The 26,086-nt window shown below is 31.2% G+C and overlaps 1 protein-coding gene and 1 pseudogene across 1 annotated transcript; one reads left to right on the forward strand and one right to left on the reverse strand.

The window, feature by feature from the left end:
* Window positions 1-3,045: 3,045 nt before the first annotated feature.
* Window positions 3,046-7,307, reverse strand: LOC126701783 (cytochrome P450 CYP736A12-like; annotated as a pseudogene).
* Window positions 7,308-24,270: 16,963 nt separating this feature from the next.
* On the forward strand, window positions 24,271-25,632 carry LOC126704084 (uncharacterized). Its single transcript, XM_050403117.1, has one exon. The coding sequence runs from the start codon at window positions 24,271-24,273 to the stop codon at window positions 25,630-25,632; it is 1,362 nt and encodes a 453-aa protein (XP_050259074.1).
* The last annotated feature ends 454 nt before the right edge of the window (window positions 25,633-26,086 follow it).

Here is a 26,086-nt window from a genome sequence, read left to right on the forward strand (position 1 = left end):
TATTTTTTTTTTTTTTTTTTTAAAGGATCTATAAATCGGAAATCATCTAGTACTTCTTTTTGTTCTTGTTTCAAAATTTTGTTTATGGTCATCTCTATCTAGTCACTACTAATTGCAACAAAAAGAATGAGGTTTTCGGCCTCTTGTCTTGGTATTCTCAGCTTGAATTGATTATAAGCTTTACCCACTCAAACTTGGTATTCTCAGCTTATGGTCTGAATTGATTATATGCCTAACCTACTCATATACGGAAGAGATGTTCATTTTCCCACATGATTCTTCTTATTGGACAATCTATAAACAAATGCTCCGAAGTCTTCTATCAAGCATTACATAAGATCCTTCTCAAAAAAAAAAAAAAAAGCATTACATAAGATGTATTTTGTTTCCTACATGTGAATCTTTTTTACAAATACATGAGCTAGCAGGGATGCATTGATTATTTTGTCATCCCTAAATATTTTTTAGATAAATATCATCCACGTAAACTTTTATTAAAATTTTAGACTATTTTAATTTGTTAATATGATAGTAAAACAACTATGAAACAAAGATAATAAATATATGATTTCGTGTGTAATTAAAAGATACTTGCATTGATAGTTTTCTTATAGTATTCAATCACAATAATTTTGTGTCAATCAGCGTTGTTGAGAATTCTTTTAGCCATATTACCGTTCTTTTTGTTTCACTAGAAAACTTTCTGTAAAGATAGTTTTCTACATTTTCCAGTGTTTGGTAGCACAAAAAAAAAAAACTGGTCAATGGAAAACTATCTTTGATCAATGGAAAATCCTAATAAAAATAAGGCTTATTTACTATAGGTTGTTTTACAATCACTCTCTCACGCGTTGCATCTCCTATAAATATTATCTTTGTTTGTAGCCGTGGGAAACATAAATTTTTGGCATCTTCTCTCTCTCATGGTAAGTTTTCTCACTTTTTCTCTCTTCCCTTTGCTTTTTCTCTCCTCACACCCTTACTGTCACTAACTCTGATTTCTCCTCTTCTCATAGATCTCTCTCTCTAACTGTCTCTCTTCTCTCTTTTCTCCATGTTTCTCTTCTCCTTCATAACACAATTCTTTGATTAGATTTTTTTTTCCTTCACTGATTGGTCAATAGCTCTGACTTGCAAAGGAGAACTAATTTGCAACAGTAATTTTTCATTCCTCTACTAAAATCCCAATTCTTTACTTTGAATTTCAAGCTTGATTTTTTTTTTCTCTAAGAAATTTTCGGTTTGATGGATTTCAAGCAAAAGTTACTTCTTTTTCGTACATAAAGTGCAAAAAAATAAAAATAAAAAATAAAAGAAGAAGAAGAAGAAAGAAAGAATGAAGTAAAAGATGAAAATTTTAAACATAGTACCTATATTGCTCTAAATTGCTTTTACATGGGACAATCTTTACCACGGACTAATAATATTGTTATATAATGAATGATAATTGTTTAGGGGAATTGCATTTGTTAGCAAATACTTTATTTGTTGGCAGATACTTTATGCTGATATTATGCAGTGGTGATATATTATGCAGTACATTATGTAAATACATAATTTAGAGTAATATTGAAGACTTGTGGTTGACCATAGTAGGCAATTAGTATACCAACAAAAAGAGTAGACAATTAAAAGTTATTGATATTTATACCTATTGAAAATGTATTCCACAGTCAAATTTATATATATATATATATATATATATATATATAGAGAGAGAGAGAGAGAGAGAGAGAGAGAGAGAGAGAGAGAGAGAGAGAGAGAGAGAGAGAGAAATGGTTGATGTGTGTGTGTGTGTGTGTGCGCGCGTGTGTATACATACATATGTACGTATATTAGGTAGAGATCAAGAAAATTTGACAAATAATTAATTTTGATTGTATCTAATTTCAAAATTTTAGTATAAAAACCAAATTCATTCTTGGTTTTTTTTATTTATAATGATTATATTAGTTGATTTACATAATACACATGTTTTAAATTATACAAGAAATATTTTTAAAAAATTGCATACCAAACACCAGAAAACATTCTCAAACTCATTTTCAAGGTCATTACCAAACACTGGAAAATGAGACAGTTTATTGGAAAATGAGACAGTTTTCTAGAAAATGCTCTTTGAAAAATAAATCATTTTCCAGTAAACGTTAATGCTGAAACAAACAGAGCGGTACATAAATTATATAAAGTTAGAGATGCTACTTTGGCAATTGTTAAAATTTCATTTTTGAGAAATTTAATTTCTAGAATAAAATAGTCATTTTGCATTTTTTTTTTTTTTTTTGGAAATTTCAAAAAATTTATGTAAATTTAAAATCAAATCATAATAGATCTAGAATACTAGTTTTTTCCTGAACTAAAATTAAGGTTTTGATCAAGGATGGTACTACAATAAGCATGCATGGGATTAAACTTGGTAAAGTTTGATTGGTACTTGAATGATTGATTAAAAATCACATAAAGTTTAGTTCTCATTTTTTAAATGATAAATGATTGTGGACAAGTGAACAAGGGATAATCCTAAGAGATAATGTAGAATTTCTTAATTTAGTAAACTATTTATCCATCATTCCAACAATAGATAATCCTCTCCATAGTTTTAAAAATTAATTCTAATTAAGGTGAACCTAATCAATAAAGAATAAAATTGTACAAAGGTCATTATAATTGAAATTACACTCCAACATGTTGGGCTTGGTGGGGGTGTAACATTGCTAACCGTTAAAGCTAATAAGAGGCTTAAGAGCATTGTGACTTGTTAGAGTGTTTTTTTTTTTTTTTTTTTTTTTTTTTTTGACACGATTTCAGCCGTAACGTTGAAACTGTGTTACATTGAAGAAATCTCTTGAAGACATAATTTCAGCATCAATATTGAAGATATGATTCCAAAGAAGGAATGTTTTGAAGCTACAACTTTTAGGAAAGCACACGTTACCAAATATTTTAACAATTTACCAACTCTATTTTAAATAAAAATATTGTGCAAAAGTTCCCAACCTATAATATTCTATTTTTGTGAGCACAAAATAAATTTGAATCCAAAACTAGGAAAGTTACGATATTGTTCAAGGTAACTTGAGTTTATTTGGTGCCACAATTATTTCAGCTGTCATATGGAACAACGAAACCAAACAAATCTGAATAAGTAAAACCTTCTTAAAGATTATATCATAGTTCTCTTATAGATTTAACCAAGTAGGCGATAAGTTGGCATTGCAGACAAGTGCTTGGCTCTTCGCATTGATAGCCCAAACTTCTCACTCATGTCCAAGTCATTAGGCAACATACCATTAGGGAGCACCCAGTGAAAGCAATGTAGTAATTGAGCTAGAACATATTTAACGGTTGTAAGACCTAGATGCATTCCAGGACACCCTCTACGACCAGACCCAAATGGGATAAGCTGGAAGTCACATCCTTTGAGGTTTATATTACTATTTATGAACCTTTTAGGGTAAAATTCTTCTACATTATCAAACCACACATAAGGATCTCGTCCAATAGCCCAAAAATTTATTATTATTCTTGATTTCTTGGAGACATAATATCCATTGACCTCAATGTCCTCCATGGATTCATGTGGGACTAGTATTGGTGCAACAGGATGTAGTCTTAAGCTTTCTTTCACCACCATATCCAAGTATGGTAATTTTGCCAAATCAGTCTCCTCCACCATCCGATTCATTCCAACTACACGTTCTAGCTCCTCCTGTACATGTTTCATCACTCGTGGATACCTTAAGAGTTCAGAAAATGTCCACTCAATCGCAGCAGCTGAAGTGTCATAAGCACCCGAAATCATGTCTAGTAGACTAGTATGATAGCCTTGATATTTGTTCGATCAATAATGTATACTTGCTCATCATGAGGATTCATGGGTTGGTTCATCAAAGAAAGCAGCGTGTCTATAAAGTCTGTTTCACGATCTTGTTGACCACTACTAGGAATTTTTTCATGCTCCTTGATGATATTCTCCAAGACTATGTCCAAAGCCTTGCTACATTTCTTCATGCGTCGTGTCAATCCCTGATAGAAATAAATAGCTTGAAAATCACTATGCTAACGATACCATTTCGCAAATTTTACTAAAAATATACCTATCAAATTGATGTGGTAACTATACATCCATGTAAATGGTGCTACATCAGTTACTCAATACTAGACATAACCAAATTGTCACCTCAATTCCTTAATTGAATTTTTGTATTGGAATTTTTAAAAAATGAAGAATTATTCAATACAAAGGGAAACCAGCATGAGCATGAGCATGAAAAATTGAAAATGGTATACCAGATCCACGTAATTCATGCAAAATGCAATCCTAGTCATTAAGCTTTGTTATATATTTTTTTTAATAATTCAATAATTAGGGAGAGGATTTGAGTTTTTTATTTCTTCGTTAGAAGCATGAAGCATCAAAGTGACTTTTTGAAATTGTGCGTTTTAAAAAATTGGTGATTTTATTAAATGCAGTATGAAATTAGACTTTTAAAAAGTCAAACATTTGGTACAAGTTATTAAAAATGCATTTATCAAAATTGCAATTTGAGATGTAAATTACCAAAAAATGCAAACTATATATTAGGTAATTCTTTCATAATTATGGTTTCACCTTCTTATTAATAATAATATTAATATTAATATTATAGTTTGTCTTAGTTATTATTTTTATTAGTGTCTTAATTATTTATAATAGTAATTAATTATTTAATTTTTCATCAAGACAGATTACCAAATGATAATTAAAAAAAAAAAAAAAAAAAAAAAAAGATCAAATGCATACCAATAATCAAGTTTATATTGTACCACATTATATCAAAAAAAATGGCAACTACTAATAAAACCACCATCTTAGAGTCTATCTCTATTATTGTATTGAATTTAAGTTTTCTTGGTAAAGATAAAACTATATTTTTTTATTATTGATTAATGCAACTAAGTCTGTGAATTCAATTGAGAAATCTAATGTACAGTATATAAGTTTTACCCAAAATCTAATAAAATCAATTCTTTGGAAAAAAAAAAATACTCTTTAAAAAAATTAAACCCACATGCTTGCTAAGTACAAAAGTAATATTAAACCCACAAACCTTATCAACAATAAATCCACTGCACCAATAGGTAGGTGACACCTCACCCACCCATATTTTCTCCAACCAATTAGGTTCCATGCTTCTAAATTTTTTATTAAAAAAAAATTAATTAGGTTTCATGCTTTATCACTCATAAATTTAATATACAAAATTTAACTTTTGTATATTATCACGTGGATGATTATATCCTTTTAGCCATTACGTAGGCAACGTTCATAGCGTAGTGGTCTAGAAAGAATACAACCACATTTTAAAACAATAATAAAGTAGTTGAAATATAAACAACAATGCAAAGACTACAACTATTTATATTATTTTTGTCACAACTTATCACTTAACGAGTTGTGAATGATAGAAATATAGACTGATATGGAACAATCATTTTTTCTCCATCACTCACAACTTACCACATAACAAATTGTGACAAAAAATTGTACATATAGTTGTGATCTAGCATTTTTCAAATATAAAATACGCACGAAAATGTCATGTTCGTCTTATGATACTAGCTTCAAATCAGAATAATCATTTCTTTTCTTCTTTTTCTTTTTTATTTCTCTAAGAATTATCGTTTACTCCACAATAATGTCAATGCTATAAATTTTGTCACAACTGTCCTACATGATAAACTGAGTGATAAAGAAAAAATTGTGAGTTTATGTTATAATAACGAACTACTAAGCACATTATGTCAAATAGATCAATTGTGACAAAGCATGTGTGAACTGTGTGGTATTGTTTACTCCATAAATATGCGTGGCATTGAAGTCCAAATTTGTGGTGCTCTGTCAATTGCAAATATTGTAGTCTTGTGGAATTGGAATAGGGTTAGAAGATAAGATTAGTTTATTACTTATCGAAGTGTAAGGAATTAATATAAGAAGAAAAAAAGAGAGAGAATTGTTGAGAAAGGTACAAAACAATATAATACTAGAAATAATAAAAGGGAGTTAGATTGGTCATGTGATTTTCAAGGTGGCCATGTTATGCAAAGATTTTACAGAAATTTGAAATCTTAGATTTAATCATGTCTTATTTTTCTTATACTACAACCATAAAGTTTAAATAGAAAAATATATCATCAAGGGGAGTGGGTTCAAGATGCAGGATCTGGGGCATATCTAAGTATTTCTAAATAAGTTTTTTTTTTTTTTTTTTAATATTTATGTTAATTGATCTAGAAAAGTTTAGATATTACTTTTATAAAAACTATAAAACATGGTCAAAAAGTTTCCTATAAAAAAATTCTAAAATTATTTGCTAAACACATGCTTTTGACTTTTCCAACAAAATAAATAAATAAATAATAGACCAATCGGATTTTGGATTTGGCTATATATGGAAGAGGGCAAAGATTAAGAGCTAGTAAATCAAGCCAAACTTCATAATCCTCCTCCAAATACCATGGTCACTTCAGCTAATCATAAAGATTTAATAAGACTCGGATAAAGTTGAATCGATAGAAACTTACATACCTGTAGATCAAATGCCGCAAGTTAAGGCACATAATCAGCTAGATTGAAAGCCCCCGCCAAGCCAAGCCCTCCTCAATAAGCGTTTTCAAGTCGAATCTATCATCACTACTTCGCCCAAATATCATTCTACATGTAGTTTCCTCATTAAGTTCGCACACTTTCCCACTAAGGTCCACGACCTCATGCGCCGCCGCGGCTTTTTTCAGTGACTGCACTAGTGATCCTACCTCCGCCTTCCTCACAGGTGCAAATGAATCTATTTTTGAAACACTAAGAAGTTGCAACGTACATAGTTTCCTAATGTTGCGCCAATATGAACCATACTCGGTGAAAGCCATGCCCTTGGTACCATAAGACAAGTACTCAGAGACTTGGAGTTTAGGTCGGCTAGCAAAAATGGTGTCATGGGTCTTTAAAAATAGCTCAGCAGCTTGAGGAGATGAGACCACAATAGTTGGTACATGGCCAAGCCGTAATGACATGATGGGTCCATATTTTTTGGCTAAGCTATGGAGGGCACGGTGTGGGAAACTACCTAGCATGTGAAGGTTACCGATGATTGGTAAGGAACGAGGGCCCGGTGGGAGTTTAGACTGATTTTTGTAGTGCTTTGGCCGTGATAGGATGTGTATGAATGTCCAGATGGATAGTATAAGGAAAATAGCTAATGTCAATGGAGACATTTTGGGAATCGAGTTGAGGAAAGGTATGGGACTGAAGAGGCCTTTGTAACTATGAGTCTGTGTATTCATCGTTTCTTTCTTTTCTATCTTTTGCTTTCTCTTTTTTACCCCTACTCTTTTAGTTTATTGCCTGCCCGTACCCCCTGTTTCAAAAAGTAAGTGAAAGTCTACCCACCAAAAAGTTGCGGACAAATCAATGAAATTATGTGGCATGTCAACCTTCCAGGTGGCAAATATATAAGTTACTAATTATGTAATTATAAGTTTTGATTTTAAATTTTATTTTTTCGTTCACTTTTTTGCTAATTTTTAATTTATTTTTATTTTTTCATTTTCGAAGTAGTAGCTAATATCATATATCATATTATATATAATAAAAGTTGGGTTTAGACGCGATGGTTGTGCCACGTGACTTCACTAAATTGCAGAAATTTTATTAAAATTTTAGATTTTTAAAGAACTAAATAGGAATAATATACTACCAGGACTTTAATTCATTCTTATCATTAAATAAAATTAGATTAACATTATTTTTTTATTTGTTAGGATATATTTCTTAAATTAAGGGATAATATTTAACATACAAAAATTTAATTTAGATAATATTTATCATCTAATTAACATTATTTTTTTATTTGTTAGGATATATTTATTAAATTAGGGGATAATATTTAACATACAAAAATTTAATTTAGATAATATTTATCATCTAAATTTTCAAAATTCTAATATTATTAAATTAATATTATTTTATCAGAATATCAAGCTACAAAACTTGATTATTAAGGGATAAGCACAATCCAAATTCTTCAAGAGGTGATTAATATAAATCTATCCCAAGAAACAGTATATATCTCCATTAATTTGATAATTTCTACGTTAATGACATTTAAATATATATATATATATATATCAAAATTCCTTATAGCTATCAACCACGTTCTCTTTCTCTCTCTTTTTAAATTTTAATTTTTTACATGTTATGTTATGTTGAATCAACTCTTCTTTTTTTTTTTTTTTTTTTTTTCATTCTATTCATATGACCTTTTTTTAATTCCAATTTTTATGGAAAAAAAAACAAACACTTTGATTAGATATCTTTAATTTCAATAAGATTTAAATGAATTACATTTCAAATGGAACTCTACCAATATATATAACTCTATATATCCTTTTTGGAGTGAAACTTATTTCAATATGTGAATGCCTAAATCCCATGACAATGCAGATATGCATTCTTTCTTCTTTTATTATTATTATTATTATTATTATTATTATTATTATTATTATTTTCATTTTGTTTATTTTCTTTATTGTTATTATTGGTTTTTTGTCTTCATGTGATTTTAATTAATGAATTCAAAACATTCGAAAACATTATCAAGTTTCTAAAGGCTCTTTCTTTGTTTTTGTATTTTGTTTTTATTAAATTGATTAGATTTTGTGTATTGGTTGCCTTTTATTTAAACTAATTTTCTTAGCTTTGATCTAATTTATATGCTTAGGGTTAGGGTCTTAGAATTAATGATTAAATATGGTTAGAATTAATAGATTAATTTTAACAATTTTCATATTTGATTTTCATGTTACATCAAATTATCAAGATGTTCTACACGTGTATTCTTTAATTATCAACTTTAATTTTAATTTATAATATTATCAAGATTATATTAATTTTAGATTTATCAATTGTTTAGTACATTTTTTTAAAATAATTATCAATTTAAAATTCAATTTGGAATTATCAATTTAATTTAGTTTTAGGAAGAAATCTTACCCCTTATTTTAGTGAAATAATTATTTACACTTCATAATTTTTTCTTTTATCTTTATTGAGTCTATTAAAATATATAATTATTTATACATTTATTTTATAAGTTTTTTCATAAAACCGTGCAACGCACGGGCCTATTACTAGTTATATAATAAAAGTTGAGCATAGAAGCTATAGTTGTGCTAAGTGACTGTATTAAATTGTAGAAATTTTTTAGAATTTTTAAAAAATTAATATAATTTTTTTTGTACTTATCTTCTTCTCCTATAATTTCTAAATTGATAAAAATATTAATTTAATTACAATCCAAACTCTTCATCTAATCCTTTTATTATTATAATTTATAAGTTAATAAAAAATTTTAATTTGATTACAATTCAAACTCTTCATCTAATCTTTTTTTTTATTTAAATTATATTACTACATGTAAAAAAACAAATAATAATAAATAAAAAAACACGCTCTCAAAGTGATAGAAAAAAACAAATAGGTTTATTCTTCATTGTTTTTCTAAATTTATATCTTAATTTATAATTTGTGTTAATTTCTTAATTTTAAATTATGAATAATTTTGATTATATTCTTCACATTGAATGAAAATTATCGTTTATAGGTTTTTGGTTGTGTTGTATTCTTAAAAAAAAATAAAATAAAATAAAATAAAAGAGTTTATATAAATTTGGCAACAGAGCTAAATAGATAAGGCTAAGAAATGTTTACTAATAATAATTTTATTAGTAACTTTTTTTTAACATGATTTTAAAAAAAAATGAATAGAGAGATAATTTATTAATGTGATTTAAACTCTTCTAAAACTTTTTTAAGGGGTTGGTTTAAAAAAATTGCAAAGTAATTTTCTAATTATTAAATACTATGCGCTAACTGCTAACTACCAAAACCCACAATTCAAATACTAATCCGTATGAGATACCATTTCCAAAGATTAATATCTTAGCTGTTATATATTAACACTAACTTATATATATATATATATATATATATATAATATATGTTAGCTAGACAGGGATAAGACTACACCACCTCTTTTCTACAATATATGTTAAATTCAAATAATTTTTCATGCATATTCACACGCTACACGAAGGAATTATAATAAGAATTAGCTAAATAGATGTAAGACTACACCACCTCTTTTCTACAATATATGTTAAATTCAGATAATTTTTTATGCATATTCACACGCTACACAAAGGAATTATAATAAGAATTAACTAGACAGGGGTAAGACTACACCACCTCTTTTCTATAATAAATATTAAATTTAGATCATTTTTCATGCATATACACACACATGTAGCATGCAACACACAAGACTTAAATTTTAAGTTTAAACTTAAACTTGGCAGGGTGAAACTCACTCGAGTTTCAGTGCCTTCTTCCATGCTTTCAAGGACAAAAATTAAATTCTCATATGAGTCTCTCTACTTCAAATTTTTAAATGTTTAATAATTTAGATTGTTCTTAATTACTGAATTGAGGTTTCACTTAAACATTATTTCAATTATTGTTTCGAATAGTTTTTAATTATTAAATTCAAGGGTTTTCCATTTAAAAATATGTGATTAATTGAGCCTTAAAGTTCAATGTATTATTGAAAATCATTTTATATATATATATATATATATATATATTAGGTATCTCTACCATCTTCCATTCAATTATATATATATATATATATATATATATGCATATTATGATACCTTAGTTTCACACAACATGCATTCATTATATAACTTAAAAGTAAAATATTCATTTATTTTTATTATTTATTTTAAGTAAATTAATAAAAATAATAATTTTTCTAGACAGGGATAAGACTACACCACCTCTTTTCTACAATATATGTTAAATTCAGTTCATTTTTCATGCATATTAACAAAGCTACACAAAGGAATTATAATAAGAATTAGCTAGATAGAGGCAAGACTACACCACCTCTTTTCTACAATATATGTTAAATTCAGATAATTTTTTATGCATATTCACACGCTACACAAAGGAATTATAATAAGAATTAACTAGACATGGGTAAGACTACACCACCTCTTTTCTATAATAAATATTAAATTTAGATCATTTTTCATGCATATACACACACATGTAGCATGCAAAGCACAAGACTTAAACTTTAAGTTTAAACTTAAACTTGGCAGGGTGAAACTCACTCGAGTTTCAGTGCCTTCTTCCATGCTTTTAAGGACAAAAATTATATTCTCATATGAGTCTCTCTCTACTTCAAATTTTTAAATGTTTAATAATTTAGATTGTTCTTAATTATTGAATTGAGGTTTCACTTAAACATTATTTCAATTATTGTTTCAAATAGTTTTTAATTATTAAATTGAAGAGTTTTCCATTTAAATATATGTGATTAATTAAGCCTTAAAGTTCAATGTATTATTGAAAATAATTATATATATATATATTAGGTACCTCTACCATCTTCCATTCAATTATATATATATATATATATGTGTGTGTGTGTGTGTGTGTGTGTGTGTGTGTGTGTGTGTGTGTGTGTGCATATTATGATACCTTGGTTTCACACAACATGCATTCATTATGTAACTTAAAAGTAAAATATTCAGTTATTTTTATTATTTATTTTAAGTAAATTAATAAAAAAAAATTTCTGGATAGGGATTAGACTACACCACCTCTTTTCTACAATATATGTTAAATTCAGATCATTTATCATGCATATTCACACACTACACGAAGGAATTATAATAAGAATTAGCTAGATAAAAGTAAGACTACACTACCTTTTTTCTACAATATATGTTAAATTCAGATAATTTTTCATTCATATACACACATTATACAAAGGAATTATAATAAGAATTAACTAGATAGGGGTAAGACTACACCACCTCTTTTCTATAATAAATATTAAATTTAGATCATTTTTCATGCATATACACACACATGTAGCATGCAACGCACAAGACTTAAACTTTAAGTTTAAACTTAAACTTGGTAGGGTGAAACTCACTCGAGTTTCAGTGCCTTCTTCCATACTTTCAAGGACAAAAATTAAATTTTCATGTGAGTCTCTTTACACTTCGAATTTTTAAATGTTTAATAATTTAGATTGTTCTTAATTATTGAATTGAGATTTCACTTAAACATTATTTCAATTATTGTTTCAGATAGTTTTTAATTATTAAATTCAAGAGTTTTCCATTTAAATATATGTGATTAATTGAGCCTTAAAGTTCAATGTATTATTGAAAATCATTATATATATATATATAGACAAGGGGGGAGAGTGCCGTTCTGGGCAGTCTGGGTGCGGAAGCATAAATAGGTTACAAATGCATTTCTATTACAAATGTAAACTAAGAAAACAACTGAGAAAGCCATCTATTTACAATAGTAAAGAGGGGTTTCTGAGCTTGAGAAGGGAACTCTGAGGTAGTGTGTAAATTGGACCTACTGAAGACTGAAGCAAAGGGTTCCTTTTATAGCTGGAGGAAGCCTTGGATTCTTTCAGGAGATTACGGAAATCACAGAGGGTAAACTGCTTTTACTCTTGGGTGAATTTCTTTTCAGCCAAAAGTAAATATTAACCTTAATGATTTTGCTGGGGTACTGTGTAGTGAACAGTAACGGTCACTGTTCATGAACAGTGTTCTGTCCCCTTGCTTTTCTGAATAGTAATTTTGCACAGTGTTCTGGACTGTGGGTGAATAGTAGCTTGTCGGCAGCTTTGTTAGTGCAACTACTGTTCTTGGAATAGTAACCGAATTGCAAAGGTGGTTCTTGAGCTTATTCTGGGGCTTCTAGAGCTGTTCTGGAGCATCCTGGAGCTGTTTTGGAATCTTTGAAGAGGCAGGAGAGTTCTTTTCTTCTGACTCTAATTTCTTGGTATTTAATCAGTATCATGGCCAGATGGGTATCCATCATAGGGATCCCATGGAGGATCGTAATCACAATTATGCTCATGATACTTGGAATATTGATTACAAAAACCACAGTACAGGATAGGTTCATAATCTGCCTTTTGAGTTATTAACTGTCTAGGCTCAATGTAATCAATCCTTTCGGTATGGAGGGCTGTAGAGTATGGCCTGGTGGTGAATACTAAAATTCTGCAGTATTTCCAACAAAATGATAATTCTGCCATAACTCATTGGTGACATCTATAATCTCATTATTGAAGTAACTTCTCCAGCATTCAGCAAGAGCATAAGGGTCTTCATAAGAGAGGTAAGAGTCTCCTTCATATCAGGGGCCATTATGGGTGTACCCATTGATGAGTACGGATGGTGCGAAGGTTGGACAATCATCCAATTGTTAATGTCCCATTGTGGGAGAGTACTCCAGCATCTGATGGAAACAAAAGGACTTTTGATTTCTGAAACAACCTGTCGAACAATCTGGGGGAACTGGTTGATCTGTTCATGGCTTGTTAGCTTGATGAGCTTGATAAAGCCATATTCAAACATTTGTGAAAGCCAGCTTGGATCTTCTTCAACGAACCAATCTTCATAATTGATTATTAGGCCGGGGAAGGGATGTTTCTTTTCATAGACCCTGTGGCTACTTCCAAAGTATTCTTCCCAAGTTGACTGGATGAAGGCATTGTCAATATCATCTGAGTCTTCACCATAAACTGGGAAATGGGTGGTGACCATAATTCTGAAATGCTTGAACCATAGGTCACATGATTCAGACATAGCCTTGCTTCCCAAGATACGAACTTGTATGTCGGTAGGCAAGTTGGTAACAGAACTTCTTAGCTGGTTTTGAGTCTTAAGACTTAACCTAGCATAATCGGTGCCCATAATAGTCGTTTTATCCATTGAATAGATATCCTCTTTGCCAAAGAGTTAACTAAAAGAAATTCGGCTTATTTCAATTTCTGCCTCAAGATTTACTAGGTGTATTTCTAGTGCTCTGAAGGTTTTCTGAAAAAGGCGATTATTGCTTTGGGTAAAGGCTCTTTGAAGGTTATCAAGGATAATTTTGATGGAGGGTGGAAGATCTGTGTACACTCCATTTGTAAATTGGAAATTCCTAGATAAAACTTCTTGTAGGGTGATGGCCACATTACCACTGAAAAATATTATTTTAAGTGGAACAGATTCTTGAAGGGATGTTGCTTCCCTGGATTCTGGTCCAGAAGAAGCGCCTTCATGCCTTTGGTAAGGAAAACCCTGGATGGGAGCTTTTCCTTTGTTCCTACTTGAAGAAGCCATTTTCCACTTACTAGTGGTACAAGTAAAATGAGATATTTGCTTTTCTTCCTGCCATGTATTAACAAAATGGTTATTTTTGAAAACATTTTTGTTAAAATCATGAGATGTTATGGAGCAAATACTTTTATGCTGGATGCATGAAATGAGACATGATGAAGATTTATGAAACTGATTGAGGTTCAAAGCATCATCATTTGTGAAGAGGATGGAGGATATAGAGGAATCAAGGTTCTTTTCTTGATTTAGAGTTTCTGAAGAAAATTTGGTATTGACAAGGTTAAGGGTCTTGGAAATAGAGACTTCTTGGAGACTGTTAATGTCTTTAGGTTCTGGACTCCTAAGAAACTTAAACTTGACTGGTTGGTCAAAAGGATGGGTAGTGATTCCTTCACTATCCGTGATGAAAGGATACAAAAGACACATGAAAGAGTTTCCTAAGATGACTCTATCTATCATACTTTTGACAAGAACAAACGTGGTCTTAAAACACGCATTATCTTGGCAAACATGTGCTTTTGGGATCTTGAATTCAATCTGCATTTTTCCTCCACTTGCGGAAGTTAACCTTTCTTTGGTTTTCCGGAAGTATTTAGAGGGAATGATTCCTTCTTGGATGCAATTGAGATCAGCGCCTGAATCTATTAAGGCTACTACCTCAAATTGAAAATCTCTGCTGATGACAATCTTGACTTTGGAGTGTCATTTCTGGAAGTTAATTCTACTGATGGTTTGTAAGAACGATTCATTGGTTGGTTCTTGTTCCATATCTACAGTAGGGTTAACTGTTTCATCTACTTCTTCATCAGATGGGCTCTGTAATGAGGTGCTTTCCTCATTGCCTTGATGAGAAGTGCTTTCCAATTGTTTGACTCTCTAGTCAATGAGATTGTGATCAACCCTAAGGATGGTTAATTCTTGCTTAAGGGTTCTCACTTCTGATTTGGTATCCTTAATCTCTTTTTGGAGATCTTGGACTGTAACTTCTTTCTTGGATTTGGTAAACCTATTGTAGATTTTCTCCAAGTCAACTTTGGGTTCCTGAATCCTAGGTTTGGATGTACTGACTTCCTTAACTAGGGTTTTGTGGAACTCACTGAGTCTTTGAGCTTTGGTGACTAGGTCTTCGATCTGTTCTATGAGATCTAAGAGCAGCTCTTCTTGTTTAGAAAGAACACTGATAGTCTTGTTTCTACAACAACTATCTTAGCAAGCTAGGATTTCATCTGTGCCACTAGAGGAGCTAGAAGATACTCTAGAGGTTTCAGAGGATGACCTATTCAACTAGTGTTTCTCTTCTTCATTGGACTCACTTTCTGGGCGGTCAAGTTCTAAGAGTTTGAAGATTTCTTCCTTACTAGTTTGGTCACTAATGAGGGTATTAATAGGGGATTTGGCCTTAGCTTTACACTCTTTCTGGAAATGACCTTTCTTTCCACACGTAAAACACTTTCCTGATGTTTTAGGTATGAATTTTCCTGTGGACTTGGATTTTCCTTTCTTATAGAAATCATCAATCTTGAACTTCTATTTTCTATAGTACTTGGAGGCTGTTTTCTTCCTATGGGATTTCTCAGAGGGTTCTTCTCCTCTGTGTTTGGATTTTCTTTTGGGGATGACTGAAGGTAAGCCATATTGGGTACAGAAATTTCCTATTTCGTACTTGGCTTTGCTCTTGTTGGCTTGACTCTGGATTTTGAGATCTTTACACATCTTCATTCCTTCATTTCGGATTGTGCTAGAGATGTCTCCATAGGTTAGGTTATCATAATCTATGACACCTAAAGGGCTAGCAAGAGTTTCTTTGACCTTCTGTCCAAACAATATGGGTAAGCCATTGATGAACTTCTCCTTCCAAAATGGAGAGTTACAACCGCTTCTATGCATGACACAGGTGGTGAACACATCCTTATACCACCGTATTCTCCAAGAGTCTTACATCTAAGGTTACTTAACTGATCGTAAATCCTAGATGTGATGTTGCTGGGTTTACCTACGAAGTGTTTCATGATCATATAGATCAGGGTATTGACTCCGTCGGGTACACCTCTTCCTATGCGTTCGTCAAAAATGGGATTCTCTTCTTCATCTTTTTGGACAGCATGCTTAATGTCTTCTTTAGACTCTTCTGTTAGACAGTTATTCCACCAATCTAACAGTTTTCCTGTGAATCCTAAAACTATGAGTTCAACAACCTCTATGTTCTGAATTCCTTCATTCAGGTAGTTATTGGCTACCATGGTTATATGCTGGATCTTGTTTAGGATTTCTTGTTCAGATAAACCATCTATGTTCCATTCATAGAGTTTACCGCTGGATACTGCGAACTGGGTAGATCTTTCCTCATATTGGAGGTCAGGAGGTGTAGGTCTGGGATACCAATTCTTGGTGAGGCTGGTTAGGTTTACCTTGGGTTGGTAAAGCCTATTTACCTGTAATCCTCGAAATTGGTCTTCTAGGTGTTCTATCTCCTTTTCATTTTCTGAGGAGGTTCTACTAGAACTGTTAGAGACTGTATGGGCATGTAAGATTTCCAGCCTAGGGTCTCTACCGGTTGTAGTGTGATCTGGTGAACGGGTGACTGGTCTCTACCTCAAAGTTCCTTTTAAAGGGTGAGTTCAGATAACTTAACTAGTAAAGTTTTTTATTCTTGTATAAGAAATTTGGAATTCGATTCCCGCCTACACCAAAAACTGATTGGTATCTTTATTTGATAATAAAGAGTTATCATCAAGAGCGGATACCATAAGTTAAAACTCTCTTAAAAAAAATAATACAATGTGCGGTCAAAAATCAGGTTACTTTTTAGTGCTGTAAAGCACTTCCTAAGTGAATAGGGGATGTTTGGTATATGTGTTTAAAAACATGTGTGGAAGTTTGTGTGGGTAAAAAAGTGTATGGAAATGCATGTAATGTTGTTTAAAAACAGAAAATGTGTATTTGAGTGGGTGTACCAAACACCCCCTAGATATTTATGTATTTGATGATAGCTTTAAGTTGTCTAATTGTAATTTGAAATTTGACACTGTATCCACTTAAGGTTTGATTGAAATTTAAGTTGTCTACTTGTGGTTTGAAATCTCATAATGCAAATGTTTCGTAGGATTCTTTTTTTTATCTTATTTAATATTGTATTTTTATGTTTTTTGTTTTTTTGGAAAAAAGAGACATAAAAATATAGCAAAATTACATATTTAACCATGTTTTTAACAAATATGAGTTACGAAACTCTAACACTCAATTTGTTTTGATGGAAAACCTTATGTAAAGATAATTTTCCATGTTTTCCAATGTTTGGTTGTATAAAAAAAAAAATAAGTTAAAGGAAAATTATCTTTAGTTAACAAAAAAAGTATGGCTTATTTTTAGAGATTGTTTTCCATTAAATTTTTTTTTTTTTTTTTTTGGAAAACAACTCTATCTCACAGCAAGTTAAATAAGGGAAGTTAGAAGATTGTTTTACAACTCATTTAAGGTAATTACCAAACATAAGAAAATGAAATAGTTTTACGGAAAATACTTTTTAGAAAATGACTAATTTTCTTGAAAATATTTTTGCCTAAACAAACAAAGCGTAACTAACCCAGCAAACAAACAGAGCATAACTAAGCTAACCTCAGGTGGGTAAAGTGTCAAATTTCGAACAACAGGTATGCAACTTAATTTTCAACTTAACTACAACTGGGTAAGTTGTAATTTGTCCTAATAAATAGTAAGATATATGGGTTTAACTTGTTACACAAAAAATGTTTTACAAGTGTTTTACACATTTGGATAATTATGTGAACAAGATTTGTAATTGATGTATATTTTAAGAGAAAAAAATATTCACAACTCAAAAACTACTACTCAATATTTTTTTCTATGTTGAACCCCCTAAAAAGGCTCAAAGATGTGAACTTCAACAAATAAATATTGCTTTCTTAGAATGAGATTCTAGAAAGACCACCAATATGAGAGTATTATTTTAATCAATTCAATGAAATCTATTGAGTCATCTCAAAACTAGCCCATATAAAAATAAAATACAAGATTAACGAATGGGTTTTTAAGTGATTGTTGGACTATATTAAGTTTTTAATTTACAAAATAAAGTACTTGTTTTGCATCATAAATTTTTTTTTTTATTACTTGAGAATTTGGTTATTTTTAGTTCCCCCACCCCCCCCCCCCCCAGGGAAAAATTTTCAAAATCTGCCACTATTTAAGCCAAATCTGAAATCTCTCCTCTCCATCTAGGATAGCTATCACTTATAAATAAAATTTAAAAAGCAAAAGATCGCATTACATGTCCCAGTTTTCATGGCTTTTGAATAGAGTTTTATGGTGTGTCGTTGTATTAAAACTCAGTTTCCTCTCCCCTATGTATATGCTTGTTTCTCTATATATAAAAAAAAATAAAAAATTATTAAAAAAAACAAAAACAAAACAAAACAAAGAAACAAATAATCTAAAATATAAAAAGTCACATTTGTATATTCCAAGCTAGCCCAACCATTAACTGAGTTTTAGGCAATCACCTAAGGTCCAAGCTCCCGATTCCCAAATTTAAAAAATTAAAGATATATAAATTAAATTCAAAATATCAACTAATAAAAAATATCTTTTTTATAAAATTTTTTTAAAAAATGAAAGCTAATGCTAGAAACACTATAAATTTTGACATGTCACAAATCACAAAAAATTAATTTTGACACTCATCTATATATACTATAAAATCTACATTTGTATGTTTAGAGCTAGCCTAACCATTAACTGAGTTTTAGGCAATCGCCTAAGGTCCAAGCTCCCAATTCCCAAATTTTAAAAAATAAAAATATATTAATTAAATTCAAAATATTAACAAATAAAAATTATATTTTTTTATAAAATATTTAAAAAATAAAAGCTAATGCTAGAAACACTATAAATTTTGACATGTCACAAATCACAAAAAATTAATTTTGGCACTCATCTATATATACTATAAAATCTACATTTGTATGTTTAGAGTTGGCCTAACCATTAACTGAGTTTTAGGCAATTGCCTAAGGTCCAAGCTCCCAATTCCCAAATTTTTTAAAAATAAAGATATATTAATTAAATTCAAAATATTAACAAATAAAAATTATATTTTTTTTATAAAATATTTAAAAAATAAAAGCTAATGCTAGAAATACTATAAATTTTGACTTGTCACAAATCACAAAAAATTAATTTTGACACTCATCTATATATACTATAAAATCTACATTTGTATGTTTAGAGCTGACCTAACCATTAACTGAGTTTTAGGCAATCGCCTAAGGTCCAAGCTCCCAATTCCCAAAATTTTAAAAATATATTAATTAAATTCAAAATATTAACTAATAAAAATTATAGTTTTTATAAAATATTTAAAAAATAAAAGCTAATGCTAGAAATACTATAAATTTTGACTTGTCACAAATCACAAAAAATTAATTTTGACGCTTATCTATTATATTATAAAATCGAAACATCTAACTTTTTTTTGATTTCATGAAAGCTTGCCACATAAGTTTTGAATATTTCACAATTTCCACATCATTATTTTATTTGTTTATTTATTTGATTTTTTAAACCAAATTTGATTTAAAACCCCGAAAACTCTCACTACAACAAAATGTATTTTTAGCGACGAAAATTAGTGAGGAAATATTTTTCGTTGCTAAAAATACAGCTTTAGTGACGAAATATGAATTTCGTCACTAATAATGAAAAAAATTATAACATTTAGTGATGAAAAATAAATTTCGTCACTATTGTGATCTGAAAAATGGGCGCCAGTGGAGGGAAACTTTGGCGTGAGTTTAATTAATCTATAGCGACGAAATATTTTGTCATTAAAAGTTGAAATTTTTAGTGACGAAATATTTCGTCACTATAGGTATTTCTGTGGATAGTATTAGTGACGAAAATCATTTCGTCGCTATAAGGAAGAATTAGCAACGAAAAAAATTCAACACTAAAAATAATAATAGTTTTGCACTTATATGTTTTTAGTGATGAAATCACAATTCATCACTAAAAGTATGCTTTAGTGACGAAATATGAATTTCGTCTCTAAAAATCTTAACAAAGCCTAGGCTCTTTAGTGACGAAAATCCTTTCGTCGCTATAAAGAAGAATTGGTGACGAAAAATATTCGTCACTAAAAATAAAAATAGTTTTGCACTTATATGTTTTTAGTGACGAAATTCATAATTCGTCACTAAAAGTATGCTTTAGTGACGAAATATGAATTTCATCTCTAAAAATCTTAACAAAGCCTGGGTTCTTTAGTGACGAAACTGACATTCGTCGCTAAAAACTTAAAAACCATATACCTTTTGCGACAACAAAGTAGGCATTAGCGATGGAAAATTTTCGTTGCTAAAGACCTAAGTATTTAAACCCATTCGTCTCTTTTATTTCAGCCAAAAGCTAGAAGCCATTTTATTTCAGCACCGAACGCCAAACCATTCGTTGCTGAACACCAACCCATTCTCAACAATTCAACCTCCATTCTCAACGATTCAAACTCCATTCTCGACGATTCAAACCCCATTCTCGATGATTCAAACTCCATTCTCAACAATTCTCGACAGTTTTGAAGTGTTGCTTCAGCTCCTGACCCATTCGTCGCCGATTTTCGACCCATTCATCGTCGATTCTTGACGATTCTCGACGGTTTTGAAGTGTTGTTTCAGCCCCCGACCCATTCGTCGCCGATTCTCGACGATTTGAACCCATTCGTCGCCGATTCGAAACCATTCGACGCCGATTCGGACCCATTCGCGACAGTTTTGAAGTTTTATTTCAGCTCCCACCGTCACTGATTCGAACCCATTCTCGACCATTCTCGACGATTCGAACCCATTCGTCGCCGTTTAGAACCCTTCGCGACGAATTCTTCATCGCCAATTCGGACCATTCACGACGATCTGGATTCGGTAAGGTCTTTTTTTTTTTTTTTTTTTTTGTCAATGATTAGTTTGGATTTATTTATTTCATATTCAATGAGTTTATTTTTTATTTATTTGTTTTTATTTATTTATTTTTTTTTAGTTTGGATCAATGAGTTTATTTCATCACCAATCTAGAGATATTCTTTTGGTCTGAAATGAAATGAAAGTAAAGTCTTAAAGCCAAAATGCTATTATAGACTTTATAGTATTTTACTTGGTTCCTATTAAGATTGTGATGTTTGGTATCAGGACACATGGCAAAGAAGGGGATAATATGCATCTGTAACATTTGTAGAAACTTATTTATTTTATGATTTGGCTTGATTTTTGTTTCATCCATAGTTTATAAATATTTGCAAACATTCATGTAATTATGTTTTTCAAATATATTGTATAGGTTTTGTTATTTCTTCATTTTTCCAATAGCATTTAATAAGGTTAAACATGATACCTATATTAAATTGTGTCTATTTCAGAGCTATCAAAGGTGAGCCAGGTGCTTGCATAGACACTTAAGTGATGCGCAAGGAGTCATGTAGAGCCTCACAACGTTTTGAAAATCTATGCAGCTTTGTTGGACAAATAACATTCTTTGTAAATGAATGAGTTTCCCTCAGCTAGTTGTTGTTGATGATTGGAGATAAAAAATTGATCTGGGAATATAAGATTTCTTAGTCTACATGGGACAAAATTGAATTGAATTTGTTTGTATTAGATCATGTGCAACTCTAATTTGAGTAACTACAGTATGTCTATTTTTCTCAGCCTCAATCCTTTATTTTCTTGCAATATCTTCAACTTAAATCAAAATGCACCTTGTTCGTGCTTTTGATGGTCTTCCATGTACGTGATTATATCTTCTTGGTCTACTTGTTTACTTATCCACATTATGTTGTATTAGGCCTTTTTGTAACTAATGTATACTTGAGTTACTATGGCTTATTGTTTCATGGAATTTTCTTTAAATAGGAGAGATGATGCTTGGTTTGCAGCTCTTGGAAGATCTTGCATCCATATGACATGGAGTGATCGGGGTGCTGCATCTCTTGAGGTATGCTCTATGTGTTTAACACCTAAGCAGTGAAAGACTTCTTGATAGGGTAGTTTAACACCTTTATTTACTATAACATTGTGTTTCCTTCTTTTTCTCAATGTTGGTTGTGATTTACCTAATTCTAATGACTTTATGTCAATTATCTACTTATTATTTATTATGTAAATGTATGGTATTCTAGATTGAGAGTCATCTTTTTATTGAAATTCTTGCATTGTCTCCATTAAGAGGTAAAGCTTCATTGTTCTATGTGTTGCATGCAGGTGAAATCCTATTGATACATAAAATGTGTTGATGACTGCAGCCATTAGATCATTGGGATTGTGAGGAACAAGGTGAAGAACACAAGTTAACTTTGGATTTTTTCTGAAAGTTGTAAACTTAACTTGAGAAAAGTAAGTATATTCTAGATAAAAACTTATAAAACTCTATATATACTTGTGATGTTGGAAATTGGTTTTGTGATGGGTTGTTGTGTTGGAGCAAGCGGGTGGCTTGCATGGTGTTATAAGGTGGTTTAAATTCATATTGGGAGTGTTTTTAATTTCTTGCAAATGTGAATGAAACTTGTTGATTAGTAGCAATTGTGTTCCTTTATTCGATTTCAATACTTGTAAGGATTATACTTGTGATGTTGGAAATTGGTTTTGTGATGGTTTATTGTGTTGGAGCAAGCGGGTGGCTTGCATGGTGTTATAAGGTGGTTTAAATTCATATTGGGAGTGTTTTTAATTTCTTGCAAATGTAAATGAAACTTGTTAATTAGTAGCAATTGTGTTCCTTTATTCAATTTCAATATTTGTAAGCATTATAGTTGTGATGTTTGTGATTGGTTTTGTGGTGGGTTGTTGTGTTAGAGCAAGCCGGTAGCTTGCATGGTGTTATAAGGTGATTTAAATATATATTGGGAGTGTTTTTCAATTCTTGCAAATGTGAATTAATATTGTTAATTAGATGTGAAGAATATTACTTCATTCGATTTCAATACTTGTAAGCATTGTACTTGTGATGTTTGTAATTGGTTTTGTGGTGGGTTGTTGTGTTAGAGCAAGCGGGTGGCTTGCATGGTGTTATAAGTTGGTTTAAATACATATTGGGATTGTTTTTCAATTCTTGCAAATGTGAATGAAACTTGTTGATTAGTAGCAATTGTGTTCCTTTATTCGATTTCAATACTTGTAAGCATTATACTTGTGATGTTGGAAATTGGTTTTGTAATGGGTTGTTGTGTTGGAGCAAGCGGGTGGCTTGCATGGTGTTATAAGGTGGTTTAAATTCATATTGGGAGTGTTTTTAATTTCTTGCAAATGTAAATGAAACTTGTTGATTAGTAGCAATTGTGTTCCTTTATTCGATTTCAATACTTGTAAGCATTATAGTTGTGATGTTTGTGATTGGTTTTGTGGTGGGTTGTTGTGTTGGAGCAAGCCGGTGGCTTGCATGGTGTTATAAGGTGATTTAAATATATATTGAGAGTGTTTTTCAATTCTTGCAAATGTGAATTAATATTGTTAATTAGACGTGAAGAATATTACTTCATTCGATTTCAATACTTGTAAGCATTGTACTTGTGATGTTTGTAATTGGTTTTGTGGTGGGTTGTTGTGTTAGAACAAGCGGGAAGCTTGCATGGTGTTATAAGGTGGTTTAAATACATATTGGGATTATTTTTCAATTCTTGCAAATGTGAATGAAACTTGTTGATTAGTAGCAATTGTGTTCCGTTATTCGATTTCAATACTTGTAAGCATTATAGTTGTGATGTTTGTGATTGGTTTTGTGGTAGGTTGTTGTGTTGGATCAAGCGGGTGACTTGCTCGGTGTTATAAGGTGGTTTAAACTAATATTGGAAGTGTTTAAGTGTGCAATGTATATTTGTTTAAGTATTAATATAGACTTGTGCGTTCATAAATGTGATAGAATTTTATCTAAGTAGCTTATAGACTTAGATGTTAGAATACATTATACATGAGTTGTCCTTATTTTACTAAAGTAGGATTCATCTTATAATTGTAGTCAAGCATGGATAGAAGTTGGATGACTATGGGTAAGACACTCGATGGTAGATTAAGTCATCCATATATTGAAGGGGTCAATGCATTTATTAATTCTGCAAGAGCGGTTGTAGACTTGAGTGGTAATATTCCGTGTCCGTGTATTCACTGTGTGAATTGCTATCGACAATCTCCTCAAACTGTGCGTATCCATTTGCTTCATCGTGGAATTATGCAATCTTACATTAATTGGTATAATCATGGAGAACCTCGTGTATTGAACGAGAACATTCATGATAATGAAATGTCAGATGGTGATCATATGGATGGTATCGATGCCTTGGTAGGTGATCAAATTAGAGGGGAACCAAGAAATGCAACCGAAGATGAGGAGGTGCGTCATTTTGACAAACTTAAGGAAGATGCAAAGCGTGAGTTGTATCCGGATTGCACTATTTATAGTATCTTGAAGTTTGTTATTAAGATGTTGAATGTAAAGGTAATGACTAACTTGAGTAATAAGGGATTTGATATGATGCTAGAATTGCTGACAAAGGTTTTACCGAAAGGTAACTTGGTTCTAAGGTCAACTTATGAAGCAAATAAGATATTACGTAACTTGGGCATGTCATACGAGCATATAGATGCATGTAAAAATAATTGTGCACTATTTTGGAAAGAAAATGAAAACCTTGATAAATGTCTGGTGTATGAGGCGCCTAGGTATAAAGATACACGTACCCAAGGTAAAAAGATTCCTCATAAGGTATTGCATTACTTCCTGTTGACACCGAGATTAAGGAGATTGTACATGTCAGGCCAAAGAGCTAAAGACATGAGATGGTATATAGACAAACGTGTGGATGATGAGATAATGAGGCATCCAGTTGATAGTGAGGAGTGGAAGGAGTTTGATTTGCAACATCCTGATTTTGCCCTCGAATCTCGCAATGTAAGAATGGGATTGGCTACAAATGGATTTAACCCTTTTAGGAATATGAACAACAACTATAGTATGTGGCCTGTCATACTTATCCCCTATAACCTACCGCCTTGGCTGGTTATGAAGGAGCCATATTTTATGTTGTCCTTTCTTATTCTTGGTCCCCATCAACCGAGAAATGAGATTGATATTTACTTGAAATCATTGGTTGGCAAGTTGAAGGAGTTGTGGGAAAAAGGTGTAGAAATTTATGGTGTTTATAGTAATGAGCATTTTCAAATGTGTGTAACTTTGTTGTGGACCATACATGACTATTCTGGATTTGGTAACGTGTCTGGGTGGAGGACAAAGGGTTATCATCTTTGTTATACTTGCAATGATGAACCATATTCAGAAGCTTTGGAAAGTAAATTGGATTCATTAACCATCGAGCTTATTTGCCTATGAAACATCGTTGGAGACACAGTCGGTTGCATAATGGTTTATCGGAGAAACGGAAGAGATCTTTAGAGTTACAAGTGGGAAAGATACAAGAGCAGCTAAATAGAATGCCAAATATAATTTTAGAAAAGCATCCAAGTAACAAGAAGAGACAACTCATTAGGGAGCCAAATTGGTCAAAGGTAAGTATTTTGTACAAGCTTCCATACTGGAAGAATAAGAAGCTTAAGCACAACATTGATGTCATGCATGTAGAGAAGAACATTAGTGAGAGTACTTACGGTACTTTGTTGGGCATCGAGGGGAGAAATAAGGATACTGACAAGGCACGGATAGACTTGCAAAATATGAACTTTAGGCACACGTTGCATTTGAAACAACGTCATGATGGATCATATGACAAGCCTCGTGCTTTCTTTTCATTAAGCCCCAATGAAAAGGATGGTTTTTATGACTTTTT

This window comes from Quercus robur, chromosome 10 (assembly GCF_932294415.1).
Source record: "Quercus robur chromosome 10, dhQueRobu3.1, whole genome shotgun sequence".
NCBI classification, from domain to species: Eukaryota; Viridiplantae; Streptophyta; class Magnoliopsida; order Fagales; family Fagaceae; genus Quercus; species Quercus robur.